Raw genomic sequence first — 20676 nt, 5'->3', positions numbered from 1 at the left:
TTACTTTCAACCATTTAAAAACTACTCAAACATGTCACTCTACCTTTAAAAAGTGGACCATTTTATTACGCTCTCTGATTTTTACGCTAGAAACCAAATTTGTCCCCAGAATATTAAAAAAAATCACTTATTCAAAACTGAATTGGCAACCTTTAACCAAAACGAAAATCGAATGCAATCGTTGGAACAGTTTATTGACACTATGGGTTAAAGCAGCCGCAGACTAAAATAATAGTCTTGAGGCAAATTTTTTTTGTATTGCTCAAATTTGGGAGCAGCACAGCGGCGCAGTTGTTAGCGCGTGTGCGGCACAGTTCTGAGGTCATGAGATCGAACCTTCCTGTGTGAAGTTTGCATGTTCTCCCCGTGCTTGATTGGGTTTCCTCCGGGCACTCCGGTTTCCTCCCACATTCCAAAAACATGCATGTCAGGTTAATTGGCCAGTTCAAATTGTCCCGAGGTGTGAATGAGCGAGTGAGTTGTCTGTCTCTGTGTGCCCTGCGATTGGTTGGCAACCAGTTCAGGGTGTCCCCTGCCCACTACCTGATGATAGCTGGGATGGGCTCCAGCACCCCCGCGACCCAACTGAGGATAAGCGGTGCAGATAATGGATGGATGTTTAAATTTTAAAAATCAATACATTTTTTTCATATCACCTGGCTTTTTTAAGATGAGAAAAGCCGTAGACTCTTAGAAGAGTACACGTGTTGAAAAATTTATATTTATATTTTGCATTTATTGCCCATAATAACAGGTCCCAGGAACGTTTGTGATTAGGGGAAGGAACCAAGGAGAACAGGAATCAAGTTTGTATTCACATACAAAGACTTATTCTCGCTTTAAGATAAAGCAGCAGACTAAAATACTAGTCCGGTCAAGGTTTATTTATTTTTTAATTTGAAAAAATAAAATATATATATTTTTTTATTAAGTTGCATTTTTAACCCTTGGATGCATAAGTTGAGTCAAAAATGACTCCACGGGTTGTTATTCTTCAAAATCTTTATAAATAAGAAAAGTTGTAATGTCATATTCCAGATATTCCTCATAGATCGTGTTTATGACATGATGCCACCCATTATCTGCGCCGTTTATCCTCAATAGGGTCGCGGTGGTGCCAGGGCCGATCCCAGCTATCTTCGGGCAGAGGGCAGGGGACACCCCGAACTGGTGGCCAGCCAGTCGCAGGCCACACAGAGCCCTACAATCCACTCACACATCCACACCTAAGGGTAATTTGGACCGGCCAATTAACATGCTTGTTTTTGGAATGTGGAAGGAAACCCACACAGGCATGGAGAGAACATGCAAACTCTGCACGGGCAAGCTGCAGTAGCTGGAATTGAACCCTGTACTTATTCACCTTGGGCTGTGCGCTAACCACCTATGCGCCCGGCATAACGCCATTAGTATTTTATTACTCCCCCTGATTTTCATCCACACTCATGGAAAAGTGGACGTGCTGATGGGTCACTTAGTGAAAACTGTCACCAGGGGGCGCACTTTCACTGTCTATTTTTTTTTGTATTCTTCTTCAATGTAGGCAGGTGGTTTTAGTTTGTCGGTTTGGAGAACTCTTATTTTACCAACGTTTACCTGTGGTGGAATTCTCGTGTCAGTGTTTCTTTGGGATCGATAAGGAATTAAAAGTAAACGTCCCAGCCACATCTCGACCTCTGTGCTGGTTACGTCCACACCAACATCAACAACCAGAAGCAAGGCAGAATTTCCAAGTGTGCAGGCAGCAGATACAGCGAAGGAGGGTTACACATCCAAGGGTTTAGGGGAGAAAAACGGTAGTCTAAATCAGTGTTTTTCAACCAGTGTGCCGGGGGACACTAGTGTGCCGTGAAACCTTGTCTAGTGTGCCGCTGGAATTTGACCAATTTATTATTTACAAAAAATCAGGCCATTATTCAATATTTTTTCTATCTTCAGAGGAGGAACTGTAATAATCATCCATATCAGTAGGTGGCAGTAGATTTTTGTATACCTTTTATATACTAAGGATCTGCTCATGAGGTAGCACTGTAAATTTAATAACATATTAACTTATAATTTCTTTAACAAAGTGGTTTGAGATTGCTATGTAAAAAATAAAAACATAAATGAAGCACATCATTCTTTTTTATTTTAAGTATTATTTTCTTCTTTTTTTATATATACTAATTATCTGCTTATGAGGTACTACAGTGAAATATTTGACATAACATTTTCGACGGGCGGTGTGCCTCGGAACTACTTTATAAATAAAAGTGTACCTTGGTTAAAAAAAGGTTGAAAAACACTGGTCTAAACGCATCAAAAAGGTTAGTCTTGTATGTCAAACCACTCAGCAAAAGGTACGGAAATGGTTTAGGGTTCTTTTTATTCTGTTTACTATCCAAGCATTCATAAAAGTATTGCCTAGCTCAGGGGTGTCAAACTCATTTTATCTCGGGGGGCCACACGATAGAACAAACATTCTGTCGGGGGCCGGCCTAGTAAATTAAAGAGAAAGAAAAAGAGAGATAAAGAAATAAGAGAAAGAATGAGGCAAAAGGAGAGAGGGCGGGAGAAAGAAAGAAAAAGGGAGAGAGGGAGAGAGTGTGAGAAACAAAAGAGATAAAAAGTCATGAGAGAGGGGGAAAAGAAAGGGAGAGGAAGAAAGAAATCCAAAGAGAAATAGAAAGACAGAGGGAGAGAAAAGAGAAAAGAAAGCGCAAAGGGTAGGAAGAGAGAAAAGGAAAAAAGGAAGTTAGAGCAAAATAAGTTAAAAAGACACAGAGAAAAAAGAAACAAGAAACAACGAGCAACAAAGGAAGAGAAAAAGAGAGACACAGAGTGAAAGAGACAGAGAGTGGGAGAAAAGGGGTGGAAAAGAGAGAGAGAGAGAGAGAGAGAGAGAGAAAGAAATACAAGTACAGTGTCTTTGTTCGAGGCACCTGGCTTTGGCAACATCAAGTTGACATATTTCAACCTGCAGCTTGTTTTTCTCTTGCGCTTCTCTGAGTGTTGTCTCGCGGGCCGGATTCAGTCCCTTAGCGGGCCGCCTGTTTGACACCTGTGGCCTAGATGCACGTTTTATTAATATATTTGAGTATTTATATTTAGGTACATATTTAATTCATTTTTTGATATTTTGGAATGTGTAGGTAGGAACGGATAAAAATAATTTACATTACTTCGTATGGAGAATTTTTTTCTCCTGTTTCAAACATCGATCCGGATGAGTACCGAGGCATCAATTGAAATTTAATGATTACCACACATCTAAAAATGGCATTGTTTATATTTAAGAGAGCCCCCCAAAATCTAACATGTTGTATACAATATAAAACGAGTAAATTACTGATTACTAATCAGTTTTTTCCTTTTTTATTTTTGGAATAGGAAAACACTAGATTTTCTGTATTTGTATGAAAATAATAAAATAAAATTATCGTCACTTCTCTTTCAATGTGTATTGTTGAATAAAATGCCGTGGAAATGATTAATGCCGTTTTTGATAAATCATTTTAAACAACATTGATAAGTTATTTGCTTACCATTTTTACTGTTTGGGTCAAGTTATCTTGTCGGAGTTTAATAAAACAACAAGTTTGTTAAAAAATAAAAAAGACGATTTATGGATTAACAATCGAAGGGGTCCTACCACTAAATACAGTCTTCCCACCTTGTAATATGTTAGTCTGCGTCAATGCCTAATTAAAAAAAATATCTAAAAAGAAAAAATTTTAAAGTAAAATACAAATAATTTAACTCTTTTAAAAACATGTTGGTTTTGTTTGCTCTATTTTGAAGACACTAAATGATGATCGCATTCAAATTTTATTAGACAGCCAAAGTATTTCAAAAGTCACAACGTTCTATAACCTAAAAAAGGAAAATGGGACAAAAGTTGATGAATTTTTTTTTTTATAGAAATGACAAAAAACAGTTTAAATTATAGGTGTTTGGGCACTGATATTTACAAAAATCATAACATACTTTGTTTAGAACGATGAATCTGTACACGCAATCGCCACTAGGGAGCGGGAGAACGTCTTCATCAAAGTTGAGAATATTTTACAGCTAAAACGTTGATTAAAGTTATTTTAACGGGTAAAGGAAAACACTTTAGCATTTTATATTTTTAAATTTAGTTTTATTGATATGTAACGTATGTTCTACTTAGTACATTTCAAATTTGTATTGTATTTTAAACTAGAGTGTTTCATGTACTGTATTTCCACTTTTAATAATGTGTCATTTTGCTATAAAAGTTTGTAAGAAGCGTAATTTGGTGTAATTTACAATTCGCTTAGCTTAATGCTAACCCACAATGCAAAACCGTACTGCCATACTAATAATTAGCATCATCATTTGCTGTCTATGACACAGAAACAAACAGTAGATAAAACAATACTGTCACTAATGTTTGTTAGCTTTGTAGCTATAAAATAACAAATATTACAGCAGCAAAGTGAATCACTAGTACTGGGACAGCTCAGATCATTGATGTGTGGCATTCAAAGCCCCAGTGTGTTGTATAGCGACCCCTAGTTTAGACAGTCTTCATTCGTTTAAAGGGACAGTGTGTTATATTTAGTGCATCCTAGTGGTATAGGCAAACATCATTCAGTAAAAAAAAAAAATATTAATTTGAATACTGGGCAAAAATACATGAAACATCATACTGAAGGATTTTATACATGTGACTATAAAGGATTTCATACGATTGAATACAAGTTACATTTATTGAGGTTAATGCAAGATTTTCACCGAGTGGGCTTTAGTTCAATGACAGGACAGGCTGTTCGAAATGCATAATATTTTGTCTAGGGAATTTTGATAACAGGACTCTGACGGTTGACGCAGGCGTTGTTTTGAGGAAGCCAGACATCAAGATGCTCGTCTATGAGATTGTGAAGCCCATGTTGGGCTTCTTTGGCACGCCCATGGGATAAGAATTGCCAAAGGACTTTTAAAAAAGGCTTCCCAGAGACTCCAACCTCGCTTCTTCAGCCGTCTCCAATGAAATTCACTTAGTTATTCTGTTAGGGAAAATAAATCTGCCCCCGTGTGGAAATGTCGGCTTTCCAGTTAATTTTTCCCTCAAGAAACGAGCGCGCATAAATTGTTGAGTGAATGTAGGTTGTGTTTGGGTAATGGAGTCAGATAACTAATTTGAACAATTTGGTAAACGGTACATTTTAATAATTAATTTCCAACAATGCCAATGTTGTTTTTTTAAATAAAAAGCATCATAGGTCACAAAGTGGAATCCCCACTTAGGTCACCTCCATATTTCTCTGGCATCCAGCCACCACGCTGTGGTCTGTGGCACTGGCCATCGCTCACACCAGACAACACAGTGCCATCTAGTGGTGAAATATTACACACTGGGCCCTTAAATAAAACGAAATAAATTCAAATAAAAACAAGTGACCCTTGTTTCATCTCATAGACATTTTAGGTTAAGAAAAGTTTAATGATATTACACAACTTGAGACGCCCTTTGAAGAAGCCGACATGTCTGGCTGCAGTTTTTCCACTACGGGAGCCCACAAAACCATTTTTCTAAGGTAGCTGTGCTTTTAGCACATAACAGCCACTTATGTTCCACAGCTGACATGATAGTTGCTGAGTCCTTTGATTCGGGCATCTGGCGCCTTTTATCCTGTTTCCCTCTCTAGCCCTCATGTTAGCCACTTGGCTACAGGCTATGGAAGTAGGCTTTTGAGTTTTGCGAATTGGTATAGATGGGGATTCCATTGTGTTTTATCCAAACACTTCCGCTAAAACAACTTTTAGTAGTGAATTATTACACATTGTCAATTAAATCTGTGGTCAGCAACCATTGGGCTGCGGACCGGTTTACAGTGTATACTGTATTTATCTGTCAATCCATGCATTTTTATGCCCCGAAAAACAAAACGGGAACTCAAAGTTTGGAGGTGCAATGAACTGAGGTAAAAAAGTAGTATACCACCGTGATTGAGCAATGATTGATCAGTTGACAAATATCGCTGGCCTCAGTTGCTCAGCACTGGAAGCAACATCGAACCCGGGTCTGAGGAGTGAGAGTGCTGTATCTTAAACACTTGGCTACTAAAATTGTAGATGACAAGGGAAAAGGCATTACATCTTGCCCATTTTCAAATTCGGACTCAAACCCCACCTCTTCAGATTTACCTATCCATGATAAACTACCTTACAGCTTATTTCACTACACTTTGTACAATATTTTAATAATAATAATAATAATAATAATAATAATTGAGCATCATGGGAAATACTTCAGCCAAAACAACGATGGTAATGTGAGTAAAAATAGCGCAATTATGAGATGAGATTGAATGGCTTTTCCTATGTCCTCTACATCCATAGTGGTTTAGTGATTACACAGTGGATGTTGGATTATGATTACTCGTGTTACTTTTACTATTGTTAATGTTATTATTGGGCTGGGTTGGGAGAATATAGTCAGACATTTAAGCAGTCCGTGGTACAGAAAAGGTTGCGAATGCCTCTGACTTAAATCATAATATATAAAACGCCCAAATACTTAAATTCAGTTCTGACTGTATCCTTGGATCAGAAGGATCAGGTGATGGTGTCATAATAGTCTGTGGTTTACAATAATCTGTGGCCTGTGCAGCCCTTTGAAACTCTTTGTGATTAAGGGCTATACAAATAAACTTGACTTGACTAGTTTGATTGTTTGAGAACTATAGCAAGCATATTTACGAATATTTAACATATATCGAGAGCAGATTGTGGAGGAAAAATATCACTTTTTAACAACAAGTTCAAAATATAGAGCAAAAGCTTGATGATTTTTCTTTACAAAGCTTCAAAAAAGAGTCTTCTTTTGGTCCAGGTTTCGGTGCTCCGGGGAAATGGGCGGCGAAACGGCCGACGTGGCCTCGTTTTGGTTCCCGGAGGTGACCGCCGAGTCCTGGTCCGGCTCTCCCCTTCTGGCCCGCCTCCGGTCCTCTTCCTTTTTCCACTTCATGCGGCGGTTCTGGAACCAGATCTTGATGTGGCGCTCGGTTAGGCTCAGGGTTAGCGCTAGCTCCACGCGCCGCGGCCTGGAAATGTAGCGGTTGAAGAGGAATTCCTTCTCTAGCTCCAGAAGCTGAGCTCGCGTGTAGGCCGTGCGGGTGCGTTTGTTTTCCTCCGCCTCAGTCGACATGTACGGACCTGGAGGGGGTTCCGGTCGGGATCGAGTCAGGAAGAGCAAAACAGAAACAAGGCATTCAGAAAAAAACACATTGGCTGTCTGCATGTGTTGCTGCACCAGTTGTAACCCTTTATTAGCTCCTTTGTAAACATTTCTGGATTTCTTTTTTCACATGATGCGTATTGTTTTTAAAATTAGATTAAACCTGTGTTTCCTAGTAGTCTGCCAAGAAATGAAGCTCAATAAAGTTTGTCATACCCGTTCTTTTCCCCACAAAATGATCAAAAATCTTTAATAAAACACAGATGGATAGGAAATGTTTATAAGTACAAAACATTATGCACAAAAACATGATAGATTCTTTTTTTTAACAAACTGTCTCCCAAAAATACAGAAACAATAAAAAAGACAACTTACTTTGTCCGTCTGCATGTGTTGGCGCACCAGTTTTAACTTTTTATTAGTTTCTTTGTAAAAAAAAAAAGTAAGATCCTTTTTTAAAATGATGTGTATAATTTTAACGTTAGATTTGATTGTGTATGCTCATTAAGATCTGTCCAGAAACAATGACTAATAAAATGCTTCCCACCCTTCCCCCCAAACTGTCCAAAATCATTTAATAAACAACTAATAAATTGAAAAGTTTTTAAAATAAAAAATATTTTCACCAACAAATAGTCTCAAAAACTTTAATTAACAACTGGTGGATTGAAAATGATAAAACAAATCAATAAAAACTATATCCATGACAACATACGCTTTTACCTTTTATTAGCTTATTTGTAAAGTTCTGAGGCACTTTTTTTAAACGTTTTGATTTGCTAATAGAAATTAGCTTTAAAAATGAATAAATACTTTTATTGCCGTGTTTCCCACAAACCGGACGAAAAAACAAAACAAAAATAAAACCCTGAGGAAAATGAAAAAGTTTCGACAAATCAGTTATTTTAAAATAATCCAGATATCAATATCACGTTTTTCAAACTACCGCTAAAAAAAATCAAAAAAAGTTTGCATTTTTAAAATTCTCTAAAGACTTTATCTATGTATTTGAAAATTGGTTTATTAAAAGATCACAATGTGTGTTTTTAATACAAAATCCAAAAAAAAACTCTTCAAAAACACCAATAAACATTAACAAAAATGTCCACGCAAAATATATTAACAAAACAACAACAAAAACAATCGAAATATGTTTCTTTTAAACATGAGAATATTGAAATCCACGTTTGACGAACTGCGAATGTGAAGTGTTTGACTCTAATACACCTAATTGAAACTGTACAGGCACAAAAGCCAAATGATTTACCAGAAAAATACCATTATTTTGACATTTATTCTTTTATATCACATTTTAAATAGATTTATATTTGAAGTTTGACTCCCGAACGTAAACTCCCGCACTCGGATGTTCCTGATTTGCACCGCTAATAATAAAATAATAACGTAGATAAATGCCATCCAAACAAAATAAAAACAAATTAAAACAAGTAAGCAACGATTTTTAACTTTTTAAACAGTGCTTATATAAAGTAAATCAGCAGAAATTGTAATACGACGTAAAACACAAAACAAGAATCATTCTAATAGGCCTATTATGATGCACGTCATTTAATTCGTGTTTTTGAATGATTACAATTCATTAAAATATTCCAGTGGCAACTTGAACATTAACACCATGTTTTATAAGTTTTTCGATCATATCAAATTGTGTACGCCGTATATCAGTTTTTCTGCGTTTTTTAAATATAGCCTGCACCCATTTAAGCATAATAAGCATCTCTATATATTTACTGTGTGTGTCGGGTAAAAACTAAGATCCTGAACGAATTATTTGTGTCGTTTATTTGGTAAATACAGTTAAGTTGTTTTTATCTTATGCATGACTATTAATTAGATGCTGAACGCTGTTTATTATCACTTAAAAAGGGGAACTCGTACTAATTAATAAGAGGAACAAATGCCTGAGGTTGACAAGAATTTTTTTATTGTAAATTAACAACATATCAAATTCATTTTTATTTAAATCATAATGCCCCTTAACGGTTTTTGAATTATTTTAAGAGCAAAGTGCGTTTTTTTTCGAATCGGAAAGCTAAATAAATTGATAAAAACGGGTTCCAATTTTAGTGCGCAGTGGGAAAGAAATAAAACAAGGCTACCGAATCGAGTCACAATTATGTTATTGAATTATTAATTATTAACTTTTGAAGTGATAAGAAACAATAAAAAGCGAAGTAGACCTTACTGATTTCTATTAATGGCCCGACAAGGTCAACGAATTCTAAAAACAATTCCCTGTGAGTCGCGATTTAATATAATCAAATATGCGCTACCTGTCCACTGTGCTTTCCACGCGTGGGAGTGGGCTTTGCTACTTTTCATCCACGGGAAAGGAAGCTGAAAGCGGGCCTGCTCGTCCGGGTCGTTTAGCGGCGCATGCTGGGGGGGCTGGTTCGGTGGATTCTGGTTTTGGTGCAGGAGAGGGATCCCGAAGTCTTGACGCAAAGGGAGTGAATAGGTACCTGACTCCATCAGGCCCGATGGGTCCAGAAGGTTACCCCCCACGGTTGAGTACCCGGTGTGGCCCTGGCGGCCCATGTAAAGGCAGCTGGGCGGCGGGTCGTGGGTGTAGTCGTCCGGGTGGTGGTAGTGCTGGTAGGCGTGAGTGTCCCTGTGCATGGTTGCTATGCGGGGGAGGCAAAGGGGGCCTGACGCGCCCCTGGCGTGGACCTTCTCCTCTGGCGGCTGCACCCACTCGGCGTGCGGAGGTGTGCCCGGGCCCGGACCATGTGACCCGGAGGGAAGGCGGACCATTGGCTGGGAGGTTTCACCCCACTGAGCAAAGTAAATATGCATCCACATGCAGATTCCAGGCAGAATTCAAGCACTTTTTAAGGACTTTCAAAGTCAGTCAGCTAATTTCCCCAGCACAAATCATGTATTTTGTAATTCCAAAATATATCTGCAATTGACATGTCTTGCATTAATCAAGACAATATTTTGAGAGCTTGAGCAAATCGCGGATATATTTGTGGATCTGAGCAATGCGGGTGTAAATATTTTTAAGACAAATTCCTCTTCATTTTGGTGATGGGTAAAAAATGAGAGTAATATAGCTTACATTTTTAGTTGCAGGGAGTTCTCCACATTACATTTTACCACAAAGAAACACTACCTTATTTTTTGTATGGCCCATATTAAATGCCAATAATTGACACATAATCCTTGCACGCATACACATAAGAGGGGGGCAAATACGGCCCGCGGGCCACACGGGAAATCTGTCAAAATACAATGACAATATACATAATAGTAAATAAAGTACTCATAATAAAATATACGTTCTTTGTCCCCATTGTCCCTTTGTGTGTTTACAACAAAAATACTACTACAGAAATATTACAACAAAATTACTTAAACATATAAGGACAGTAATTACCAAAATACTAAAGGTATACTACAAAAATTCTACTGTGGAAATACTAGAAAACTATTACAGAAATACTAAAGAAATTATCAAACACTACAATAGAAATACAAAACAAAATAACTGCAGAAATACTACAAAACTAATAGTACGGCAATAATGCAAAAGTAGTACAGAAATTCTATATATATCAGACTGCAGAAGTACTACAACATACTAAAAAATTACAACTAAAGTCTCATTCTCATCTCATTAGCTGCACTGCTTATCCTCAGTAGGGTTGCGGGGGTGCTGGAGCCCATCCCAGCAATCATCGGGCAGTGGGCAGGGGACACCCTAAACTGGTTGCCAGCCAGTCGTAGGGCACACGGGGACAGACAATTTGCTCGCTCATTTACACCTAGGGACAATTTGGACCGGCCAATCCACCTGAAATGCATGTCTTTAGAATGTGGGAGGAAACCGGAGTGCCCGGAGGAAACCCACGCAAGCACGGGGAGAACATACAAACTCCACACAGGAAGTCCGGTGGCTGGATTTGAACCCACACAGGAGGTTCCCAAGACCTTAGAACTGTGCCGCACACGCGCTAACCACTGCGCCGCCTTGACCCTACAACTTAAGTTATACTACAAAATTAGAAATCAAATATAGTGCTTCAAAAAGTTAACTTAATTGTGAGTGTTTCAAAACCAATTTGATGAAACTATTTTATTTAAAAAAGAAATGAATAATAATTTTATATCCATCCATCCGTCCATTATCTGCACCGCTTATCCTCAGTAGGGTCGCGGGGGTGCTGGAGCCCATCCCAGCAATCATCGGGCAGGGGACACCCTGAACTGGTTGCCAGCCAATCGCAGGACACATTTTATATATATATATATATATATATATATATATATATATATATATTTATTTATTTATTTATTTATTTATATGACCCTAGTGAGGATAAGCGGCACAGGAAAAAGATGGATTGAGATAGATAGATATACATACATACGGTCAAGTCATGTTTGTATCGCACTAAATCACAAGACATCTCAAGGGGCTGCACTGACTACAGACTGCTATTACACCATTCCCTGATCTGAAACCTTCATGAGGATAAGCAAAGACTCAAAAACCTCAGCATGAGGAAATGAAGAAACCTTGAGAAGGGGTGGCACATGAGGTAATCCCCCTTCCAGGATGACTATGCTCCAATGGATGTTAGAATGGATGCTTGGCTCTTGGGATCAATAGTAGACCAGCATAGTCCGAGCGAAGGCTCCAAGCAGGAACATGGGGGAAGCTTAATCAAAAAGAAAGCGGGGGCAAAAAAGGGGACAAGTCCATGCAAAATTTTGTATAGTACTAACAGAACCTTAAAATCACATCTTAAACTGACAGTGAGCCATTGCAGGTCAGCGAAAATTGGGGAAATGTGATTAAACGTTCCTGTCTTGGTTAACGGCATGGACTTTTTTTTCAAAGACAGAAAAGGAAAATGCCAGGTTGATTTGTCGGGTAAAGTGGTTTGCTACTGTGGAACCACCACAAATTTGCATAAAGATAAAAAAACACCCTGTAGAGAGACATCAGCTGCAACCAAAAAAGTTTGCTGTTCTTGAACAAAAACCTGTAAATATGCGGTCACTATGGAAACAGAGCCAATGAGAAACAATTAACACTTTATTTGCTTTACTGACTTTATTTTCAAAATTTTGTGACAGGGCATTCTATCTTGGTTCTAAAGTTGACATTATTACACAGTATATTTGTATTTTCGTGACATTTTAACTATCTTGGCTCTTGTTCTGAAACAGTTGCCATTTAGAGTTTCCAGGTAGTTTCAGTCTAAATTGGTTCAAATTGAATTTTAAATAGTGAAACGTTATTTGATCTAATAATTCAAGGCAGTGAAAGTGTTTATGATTAACATTATTTTTCAGGGATTCTATGTTGTTTGACTTTAAATGTAATAGTCAAATTTAAAATAAACACTCACAGAATAAAAACAATATCAATATTAAAGATAAATGGGTGAAATCTATTCGCATCATTGATTGGTCCTGTGAAATGAAGGAAATTGGAGCCCAAAAATGTGAAGCAGAAAGTTGAATACTCACAAAAGCAATTTTATAATGAAATTTTCCAGAATAAAATCAATATTAACAGTCACCAGGAAAACTATTTGTGAATCCAAAAAGAATAACGTAAAGATCAAACAAATGGAAATATAATTTTAAAGTGTTGAAATTTGAAGACTTACAAAATGAATTCAGTAAAACCGTCCAAATAAAAAATTGGGAAATTGCAAACTTCACAAATCCTCATGAATGGGGAAAAAGCCAAGAAGTTAAATCTTACCAAATGAGAGCAATTTTTTTTTTAAAAAAAAGAGTACTGAATTATTTGACTTAGTGTCCGAAAGTGTGAAACAGGATGATGCAATGTTACACAATAAAATAAGTTGCCCGCTCAATATATGTGGAAAAATATAAATAACACAAGCTATTCCGCCTGCCCTCATCCGGAAACCGGTCCCACAAATTCTTACAAATAAAGATTTTTTTTTTTCAATAAAAATTATAAACTCACAAAAATCAATCCAACAGCAATGTGACACAAACCAAGAATATAAAACCTTAAGAACAAAGGCAAAAAACAGTGCCGAAACCTTTTCATGACGATCCCCAAAAGTAAAACAGGAAGTTAAATCTGACAAAATCAAACTAAATTAGACAAGTCAAAGTCAAAATTGCTATATCTATTTGAGGAAGGATACAGAAGCCGTAAAGTTGGAACCTTGCAAAATAAGGACAAAAACAGTGCCGAAATCTGTCCTCAAAAGTAAAATGGTGAAACAGGTGAAATAAAAGACCTTATAAAAATAAAAGCCTGTAAAATGACTGCACTCCAAAGTAAAACGTGAGGTTAAAGTGTTCCGAATAAAACTATTGTGAAACGTTAGGCACATTTCGGATTTGGCTTGGATTTCAATTGCAAGAACTGGGGAACAAACGTCAGGAAGTTGAATCCCTCCAAAATGAAAACAAAAACTGCATCAAAATCTAGCTTCAAAAAAAAAAAAAACAGGATGTTAAAGTCTTGCAAAATAAAACAATTGTGAAAAGTAAGAGAAATTCCACTTTCGTTTGGATTTTGAATGGACGAACAAAAGCCAAGAAGTTGAAGCCCTTCAAAGTAAAAGCAAACAAAATGTTTAGATCTTTTCATGACTGTCCTTAATAAAAGTAAAACAGGACGTCTTAAAAATGAAAGTATTGTCAAAATGAGACATTTTTTATTCTGGCTTAGATCATTGTTTCTCAACTGGTGGGTCAGGCAGGACCCATTTTAGTAGGTCACGGGCCTTTGTCTTGGCAAAATAATGCTAAGAAGAAAAAAACGGAGGGCCAATTACACTCAAGTGTAATCATATTAACAGTAGCTAATGCCCTGCTTGATCTCTTCTACCTGTTCAGTGAATTGGCGGGCTTGAGAGGGACCAGATCTCATTTTATTGTAATTTTGTTGGTTTTACTTCCTTTTAATGCCCAGAGTGATCTGTCCCAAAGAAATTAAGGGGACGAAAAAGTGGAAAACCACGAAAACATTGATCGAGTCGAATAAGGAAACGTTTGCAAAACCCCCAAAAATTGTGTACAAGGTCTGCCATTGAAGCACTGCTAGAACGTACAGTAAATGGTTTAAAATGTTTATATTATAAGCTTTTCACCAGAATATGAATCTTTTTTAACCAAATAATTAAATAATTATCCTTTTAAAGTACGTACATAATGTTTTGAATTTCGTTTAGTATGTTTCTATTGTAATGCATTTAACGGTAATTGAAATCGTTTTGGTTTAGCATCTCATTTTGTTTTTTGGGGAGGAAAGAAAGATTAGTTATTATAATATCTCTGGTTTAAAATGCATAATCCTTTCAGTGGATCAATTTGAAGTGGAATCATTTTCTTCATTTGTGTCGCAGCTTGTCATTAGGGTGGAATGGCGCGTCCTCAAGTCAGAACAGTAGATAACCAGTGGGTAAGATTTTGATTGGGAGATAAGCCAGGAAGTTGGTATCCTACAAAATAAAACCACTAACATGCCAAATTCTTTGAACAACAGCCCTTTTTATTCGTACCATATTGGTTTTGGGGCAATTTGTCAAGGTTAGGACACAGCGTTAGAGAGCAACACGGACGGCTCATTTAACAGCACTTAGCGGCTTAGCATGTTTACTGGCCATTAGCTTGGCTCTATGTACACGAGGTGTTAGGCCCCATTAAACAAGGGCCCTCTTGGTTAGCCGATTACTCCGCAACTCGATTACCGACCGGGTGTCGACTGAGAGCACTTTCGCTCATCACTTTAAGACAGTGGTTTTCAAATAGTGGGGCCCCCTGGGGGAGGCAGCTGCGTTTGACCCCGGGAAACATTCTTTTTTTAAGTTTCTCAAAATAAAATGCAATTGCACCTTCACTACTTGGTAGATTGTTTTGTTTACTCTTAGCCTCCATATATATGGCATATGGCACAGAGTAAGAGCATTGGGTATGTAATAGCAAAAAATATTAAACAGGAGACAAGCTGAGAGGGATGGCGCTAAAGAAAAAAACGAAAGTTTACTCCCGAGGGACAAGGAGGTTTGGCGAAGCACGTAGCACTTCACCACAGAGGTCGGAGATGGAGACGAGGAAAGATCAGATTGCTTGCTGTGTTAAAAATGTTGACAGCGAACAGCATGAAGCCAAATATATTAAGCTGTCGCTTCAAGACATTACACCTCAATCACGCTGATAAAACGCTTGAGTTTTTTCCAGCGAAACATGCCGAAAGGCGGAGATTTGGCACAGGCAGATTACTAACAATTTGTTCTCTTTTCTTGAATACAAAAATTCAGTTGGGATCTTGGTGATTTACTTCTGGTTCCTGACTCACTTTTTATTCTGGATCGGATCATCTATTTTAGCCTGTTTTATTGCCTCTTTTCCGCAATTCTAGATTTTGTGCAATTTTATTTTCCCCACTTACTAAAGTTGAATATTGGGTCCTAATGTCACTCTATTATATTCACTGATTTCGATTTTGTTCTATTTTAACGCCACTTCACCTCTCCTTATGATTTATGCGTTTTTACTGACAATTTGTCCTCTTTCCTCACCTACTAGGGTTTTGGTCTTTTACTTTGGGTTATAATCTCACTTTTTATTCTTGATGAGATTTTCTATTTTGGTCTGTTTTATTGTGTCTTCTCTATTCTTGAATTGTACTTTCTAATCCCACTTTCTGGTCTTATTCACTGATTTTAATTTTAGGCTCTTTTACTGTCGCTTTGCATTTTAAACAGACAGCAAATTCTAAATTATTGTTGCTTTCCCAATCCACTGGAGACCTGAAAAATTGTCAGTAAAATCTTCCAAACCCCTAAAAAAGTTTCAAGTTTTCTATTTGACAGGAATGTCTAACCTCGGACAAGTTTGTGAAGTTTTATTATTTAAAAAAAAAAAAAAAAAAAAAAACTAACATACTTATCACAAAATCACCCATCTGCCTCAAAGTTGACAAAGCAGTGAAATTCTATCACCAGTATAACCTAGTGTGCCGAAATTTGCAGCCATTTGTACATATTTCCTAAACCCGGCAACCACAACGACAATAAAGTAGTAAGTATTTTAACATTACCCTCACAAAAAGGCAATAAAAGAGCGAGCGATGTGACTGGACTCGAATAAACGTCCGTCTCTGCTGCATTTACATTAAAAAACACTTTCTTGAGCGGAAGGAAATAGTTAAAACAAAAAGGACGATATCTTCCGCGTGGATAATGTGATTTATGAAGCGGATGACTTAAGCGGTGCTGTTCTGAGTGGCATTATGGGTAACACAGTGTGAAATGCTCACTTTTATACAACTAGATCAAACAATAGTGAGGGGAGGGGGGTACGGTTAACCATCTGTGTGGAATAAAAAAGTGAAAAAAAGCTATAAAATGGCTTCAGTGCAGAGGGCCTAAAAAAAAGAACAGCCCAACCCAGGCAAACCAATTTACTTGACTTGCGAGACAGAGCTTGTGGCAAACCCGAAATTTCCGAATTTATCTATGAGGACTTGGGAGGAGGAAAGGTGATTTATGATACCTTATCAAAGCCTGTCTTTTCTAACAAAATCCTAGTTAAACAAGACTGTTTAACCATTTATACATTTTATATTTAAGAGTCTGCAGAGGTAACATTAAACGACGATTTTCCATCACTGACGGATTTTCTGTTACGAGTTGATGGAAAAATCTTAAGGTTGTCCGCTATCTTGGAGTGTTGAAAATCGGGCCCTAAACCACATTAGCGATACGTCCAAAGAATAAAGCACGGCACTATCAGAAAGAGAAAGGCAGAGAAACAAAGAAGAACAATGATGTGTGGATAATAGAGACAGGAAGGAGTTCTATGAATTAACATTGCAAGAGTTAAGTACGTGCTGTGACGAGGCGATTTCTGTTTTTATTTTTTTGCAGACAACACAGTATTTGTACCCAAAACTCAAAGCCTTGAAATCCTTCAGCGCAATTTTTGTATACATTTTTATAAACATATATTTATTTTTTAAAAAAAGGCAGCGAGAGAGAAGCCCTGTCCGACCAGAACGTAATGGTTGACATTATACGCCATACCTGGGCCGAATTTCAGGTCTGGCCGGGCTCGGGCTTAAGATCTTACCTCTGCTTCAGTGTTGTTTGAGAAAAAGATAGAAATACATTAGAGTGGCTGAGTGGATAGAAATCTTGAAAATTCTGCTTGTAGCTATTGCAGCCCTTCCCTTGCCCTGCTTCACCACAACTTCTCCTCTTTCCATACCCGCTTCTCAAAAGTCAAATGTGATGTGGTCCGGCTCACCTAAGAGGCTGTAAATCCATCAATGTCTCGCCCTTGACTTGTGTCTGTCTTTTTTCGATTGTTGCCCGTCTTTTTCTGAATCTCGTCCCTCCGTTCTCTCCCTCTTATGTCCACGACTCCTTTCCCACTCTCCGTCTTTCCTCACGACGTGGTCGCTGTAACCGTTCCCGCGGCGATCCTTGTGCGAGCGTCCTTCACTTCGTCCGGATGGGGGCGACCGGCTGCGGCTAGTCCTACCGGGGGATCTTCTTCTTCTGGTGTTGTGTGACGAATGTTCCGCTTTGTGCTCAGAGGGACGCTGTTGCAGGCCGGTTGAGCGCAAGGTGTTGAGGAGGAAGCGCTTGTTGGTCCCTCCCAAAGGACATTTCAGCCTAATGGAAGGAAAAAAGTACAAACGATCCTTTAAAGGAACATTGGGAATATTTTAGTAACCAAAAATGTGATAAAAGCAATACTATAACTCCTCCCTACTTCACAATTCGTATTTTGCAGTCTCACTGGATTGTAGGTTGAAAAATATTCCACAATCTATTCTCCCTGATGTCATATTGCTGCGACCGGTGGCTAGCAGGGCACATATATCAGGCCAGGCGGCTCCTTTTTTGCCGATCTGGCCACCAAGAAGTTAACTGCGCTCATGTGGCCACAATCTTTAATCAACCGTCACATATTGCTGACAGTAGGGATTGGCAACATTTTACTGTATATTTACCTTATGCCTTAAATGAACTGCGCATGTGCAACTGTGATCCATTATCCCCAATCCCATATTGTTGTGAGCAGGGACCGACAGAAGGCACTTTTGTCGTGTGGTGTGGTGTGGTGTTCTAGCATATCTAAAACTAAATGCAACGGTTGTTGGGGCAATCCATTATCTCCCGTTAACTGCTGTTGAGATCAGGTGTCGGCAGATGCAGCTTGACGCATATCGCGGGCGATTCTGGTCCCCATTACCTGCGCTAAACGTAGGATCATTGCATAAACTAGTCTATGGTGGTGAATGAGTTTAAGACTGAGAGAGGGGCTTCTTGTTTGCTGTTATTTCTGCCTGAAATAAATTTCTGTTGTGCAGCCACGATTCCTTATCCCTGATCACATATTTTGTGGACCAGCAGCGCACATTTTTTTGCCTCACTTTGTCTCACTTATTGCCATTATCTCATCTCATCTCATTAGCTGTACCGCTTATCCTTATTAAGGTCGCGGGGTATTGCCATTATTTCCATCTAAAACAAAGTGGACTTGTGCAGCCACAATACATTTGTCCCTGATTGCATATTGATGCAAGCAGCGATGGGGAGGGGCCATGCCATTCTCGCCCGCCTAAAATGATATGCAAAGTTTTGGCCGAGATCTACTATTCCCGGTTGACTATTGCTGAGAGCAATGGCAGGCAGAGGACATTCCTTTTTCAATTAAGGCCAATAAGTCGTACAATAGTGGCCAGTCTAAAATGAACTGCACTGATATGGCAACAATCGGTTATCCCAGGTCGACTCTTTTCTGAGTTGGGGCCAAGAGCAAATTAGTCCCCATTACTGTGACAAAATAGGACTTTCAACACATTTTCAATTATTACTTGTTAATTGTTGATGTTGACTGTATATTGTCTGTTGAGTCCTTGCATTATGCATTGCAGCCCGTTCATCCTGGAATGGGGCTAATACTTGTTTGACCCCTTCTCAAGGTTTATTAATTTTCCTCATGCTGAGGTTTTTTGAGTTTTTCCTTGCCCTCATTCAAGTTTCGGTTTAGGGGATGTTGTGATGGGCCGCTTTGCAGCCCTCTGAGCCTTTTTGACAAAGGGCTATACAATTTAATGAGACTTATTGTAAACGAGGGATTACATTATTCTTTTATCCCACAATCGCTTGGTACTGCTGTTTTGATGTACAGTTCAATTCATCCTTTCGCGTCCGAAACAGAAGTAAAGACACTGACGTCATCATAGGGCGACTCACCATCCTGCAGGGCCCATCGTCTCGGCTCTCAACCGAGCCCTGTCAGTCTCCTTCAGGAGTTCTTCTACGGCACGTCTGCAACACAATAAAACCCCAATTCAAATAAAACATTTTTTCTGCCGGATAAAATAATGACAACCACTTAAAGAGGAACATAGTAAGCGTGAAGTGCCCCTTCACTTTGCAGACAAGCAACCCCCGTCTCAAGCGACTAACAGCTAATCATGATGGGGGAAAAGGTAGCGCAGTCGATAAGTACATACTTTTCCAATTCGGTTTCCTCTTCCGTCATACCTACGCACTAGATTTAGATTGAATGATTTTGAATATCAGAAACGGACTATTATCTTTTTTAACTGACGCACAGAGCGTTTGTTTACAGTGACGGGGTCCTGAAGGTAGGGATCTTAAGGTGGCTGGATTGATGCCTGGTTGAAAAATATATTTACTTGTACTGGGACTGGACTGTAAATAGGTAACAGAATACAAACGATTGGATAAAAGCAATTCTAGACAATGGTAATAAGCTTGGTTAGAAAAAGTAACACTTAGAAATGGTTCCGCCAATGCATTTTACTGCACTGACTTTCGTTGAATAATAAATTCCCCACCACAGACATAAACTCATTATAACACTTAACATATTTTGTTTTTGTAATATTATATCAGTGGCCCTCTATTCTCTCTATACTTTGTTAAGTCCACGCAGGCACAGTTCCGGAAGGCTTCTCCCATCAGGGGTATGGATGGGTTGTTCGCGAACGAAACGACTTTAGAAGTCGGCTCTCTGAAGTTGACAACGAGAGCACGCTCCCCATTAATAAGGAGGAGGTTCCCACCAAAACGCTCTCTCCCTCACTCTCTTTCTTTCTCCCTTTCTTTCTCATTTCATCTTTCTCCCTCTTTTTGACTCTCTGTAATTCCCTTTGTCTTTTGTTTTTCACCCTCTCTCTTCCTCTTTTCCTTCTCTAATTCTTCCTTTCTTTTTCTGTTTCTCTTTCTCTCTCCCTCTCCGTTTTCTTGTTTTTAGTTCTTCCTCTCTAATTCTCCCTCCCTTTCCCTCTCTCTCCCCCTCTCTCTCTCTTTCTCTCTCTCTCTCTCGTGCTCTTGTTTTCTCTGTCTGTTTTATCTTTCTCTTTCTCTAATTTGATCTTTTTTCATTTCTGTTTCTGTTTTCCCTCTCTTTTTTCCATCTCACTTTCCTTCTCTTTCTCATTTCAATCTCTCTAATTCTCTTTCCCTATTTCTCCC

At 38.5% G+C, this 20676-nt stretch overlaps 2 protein-coding genes across 2 annotated transcripts; both read right to left on the bottom strand.

The window, feature by feature from the left end:
• Nucleotides 1-6817: 6817 nt before the first annotated feature.
• pdx1 (pancreatic and duodenal homeobox 1) lies at nt 6818-9964 on the bottom strand. Its single transcript, XM_088322862.1, has 2 exons — nt 9484-9964; nt 6818-7167 (listed from the first exon to the last, which is right to left on the bottom strand). The coding sequence occupies exons 1-2, from the start codon at nt 9962-9964 to the stop codon at nt 6818-6820; spliced, it is 831 nt and encodes a 276-aa protein (XP_088178988.1).
• Nucleotides 9965-16059: 6095 nt separating this feature from the next.
• Nucleotides 16060-19828, bottom strand: LOC148348436 (uncharacterized). Its single transcript, XM_088322717.1, has 3 exons — nt 19689-19828; nt 19426-19500; nt 16060-17835 (listed from the first exon to the last, which is right to left on the bottom strand). The coding sequence occupies exons 1-3, from the start codon at nt 19715-19717 to the stop codon at nt 17484-17486; spliced, it is 456 nt and encodes a 151-aa protein (XP_088178843.1). The 5' UTR covers nt 19718-19828; the 3' UTR covers nt 16060-17483.
• Between the last annotated feature and the right edge of the window lie 848 nt (nt 19829-20676).

The sequence above is a fragment of the Urocampus carinirostris genome, chromosome 18 (assembly GCF_059441175.1).
Source record: "Urocampus carinirostris isolate Australia breed hairy pipefish chromosome 18, RoL_Ucar_1.0, whole genome shotgun sequence".
Classification (NCBI taxonomy): Eukaryota; Metazoa; Chordata; class Actinopteri; order Syngnathiformes; family Syngnathidae; genus Urocampus; species Urocampus carinirostris.
This window is presented reverse-complemented; position numbering and strand designations above follow the sequence as displayed.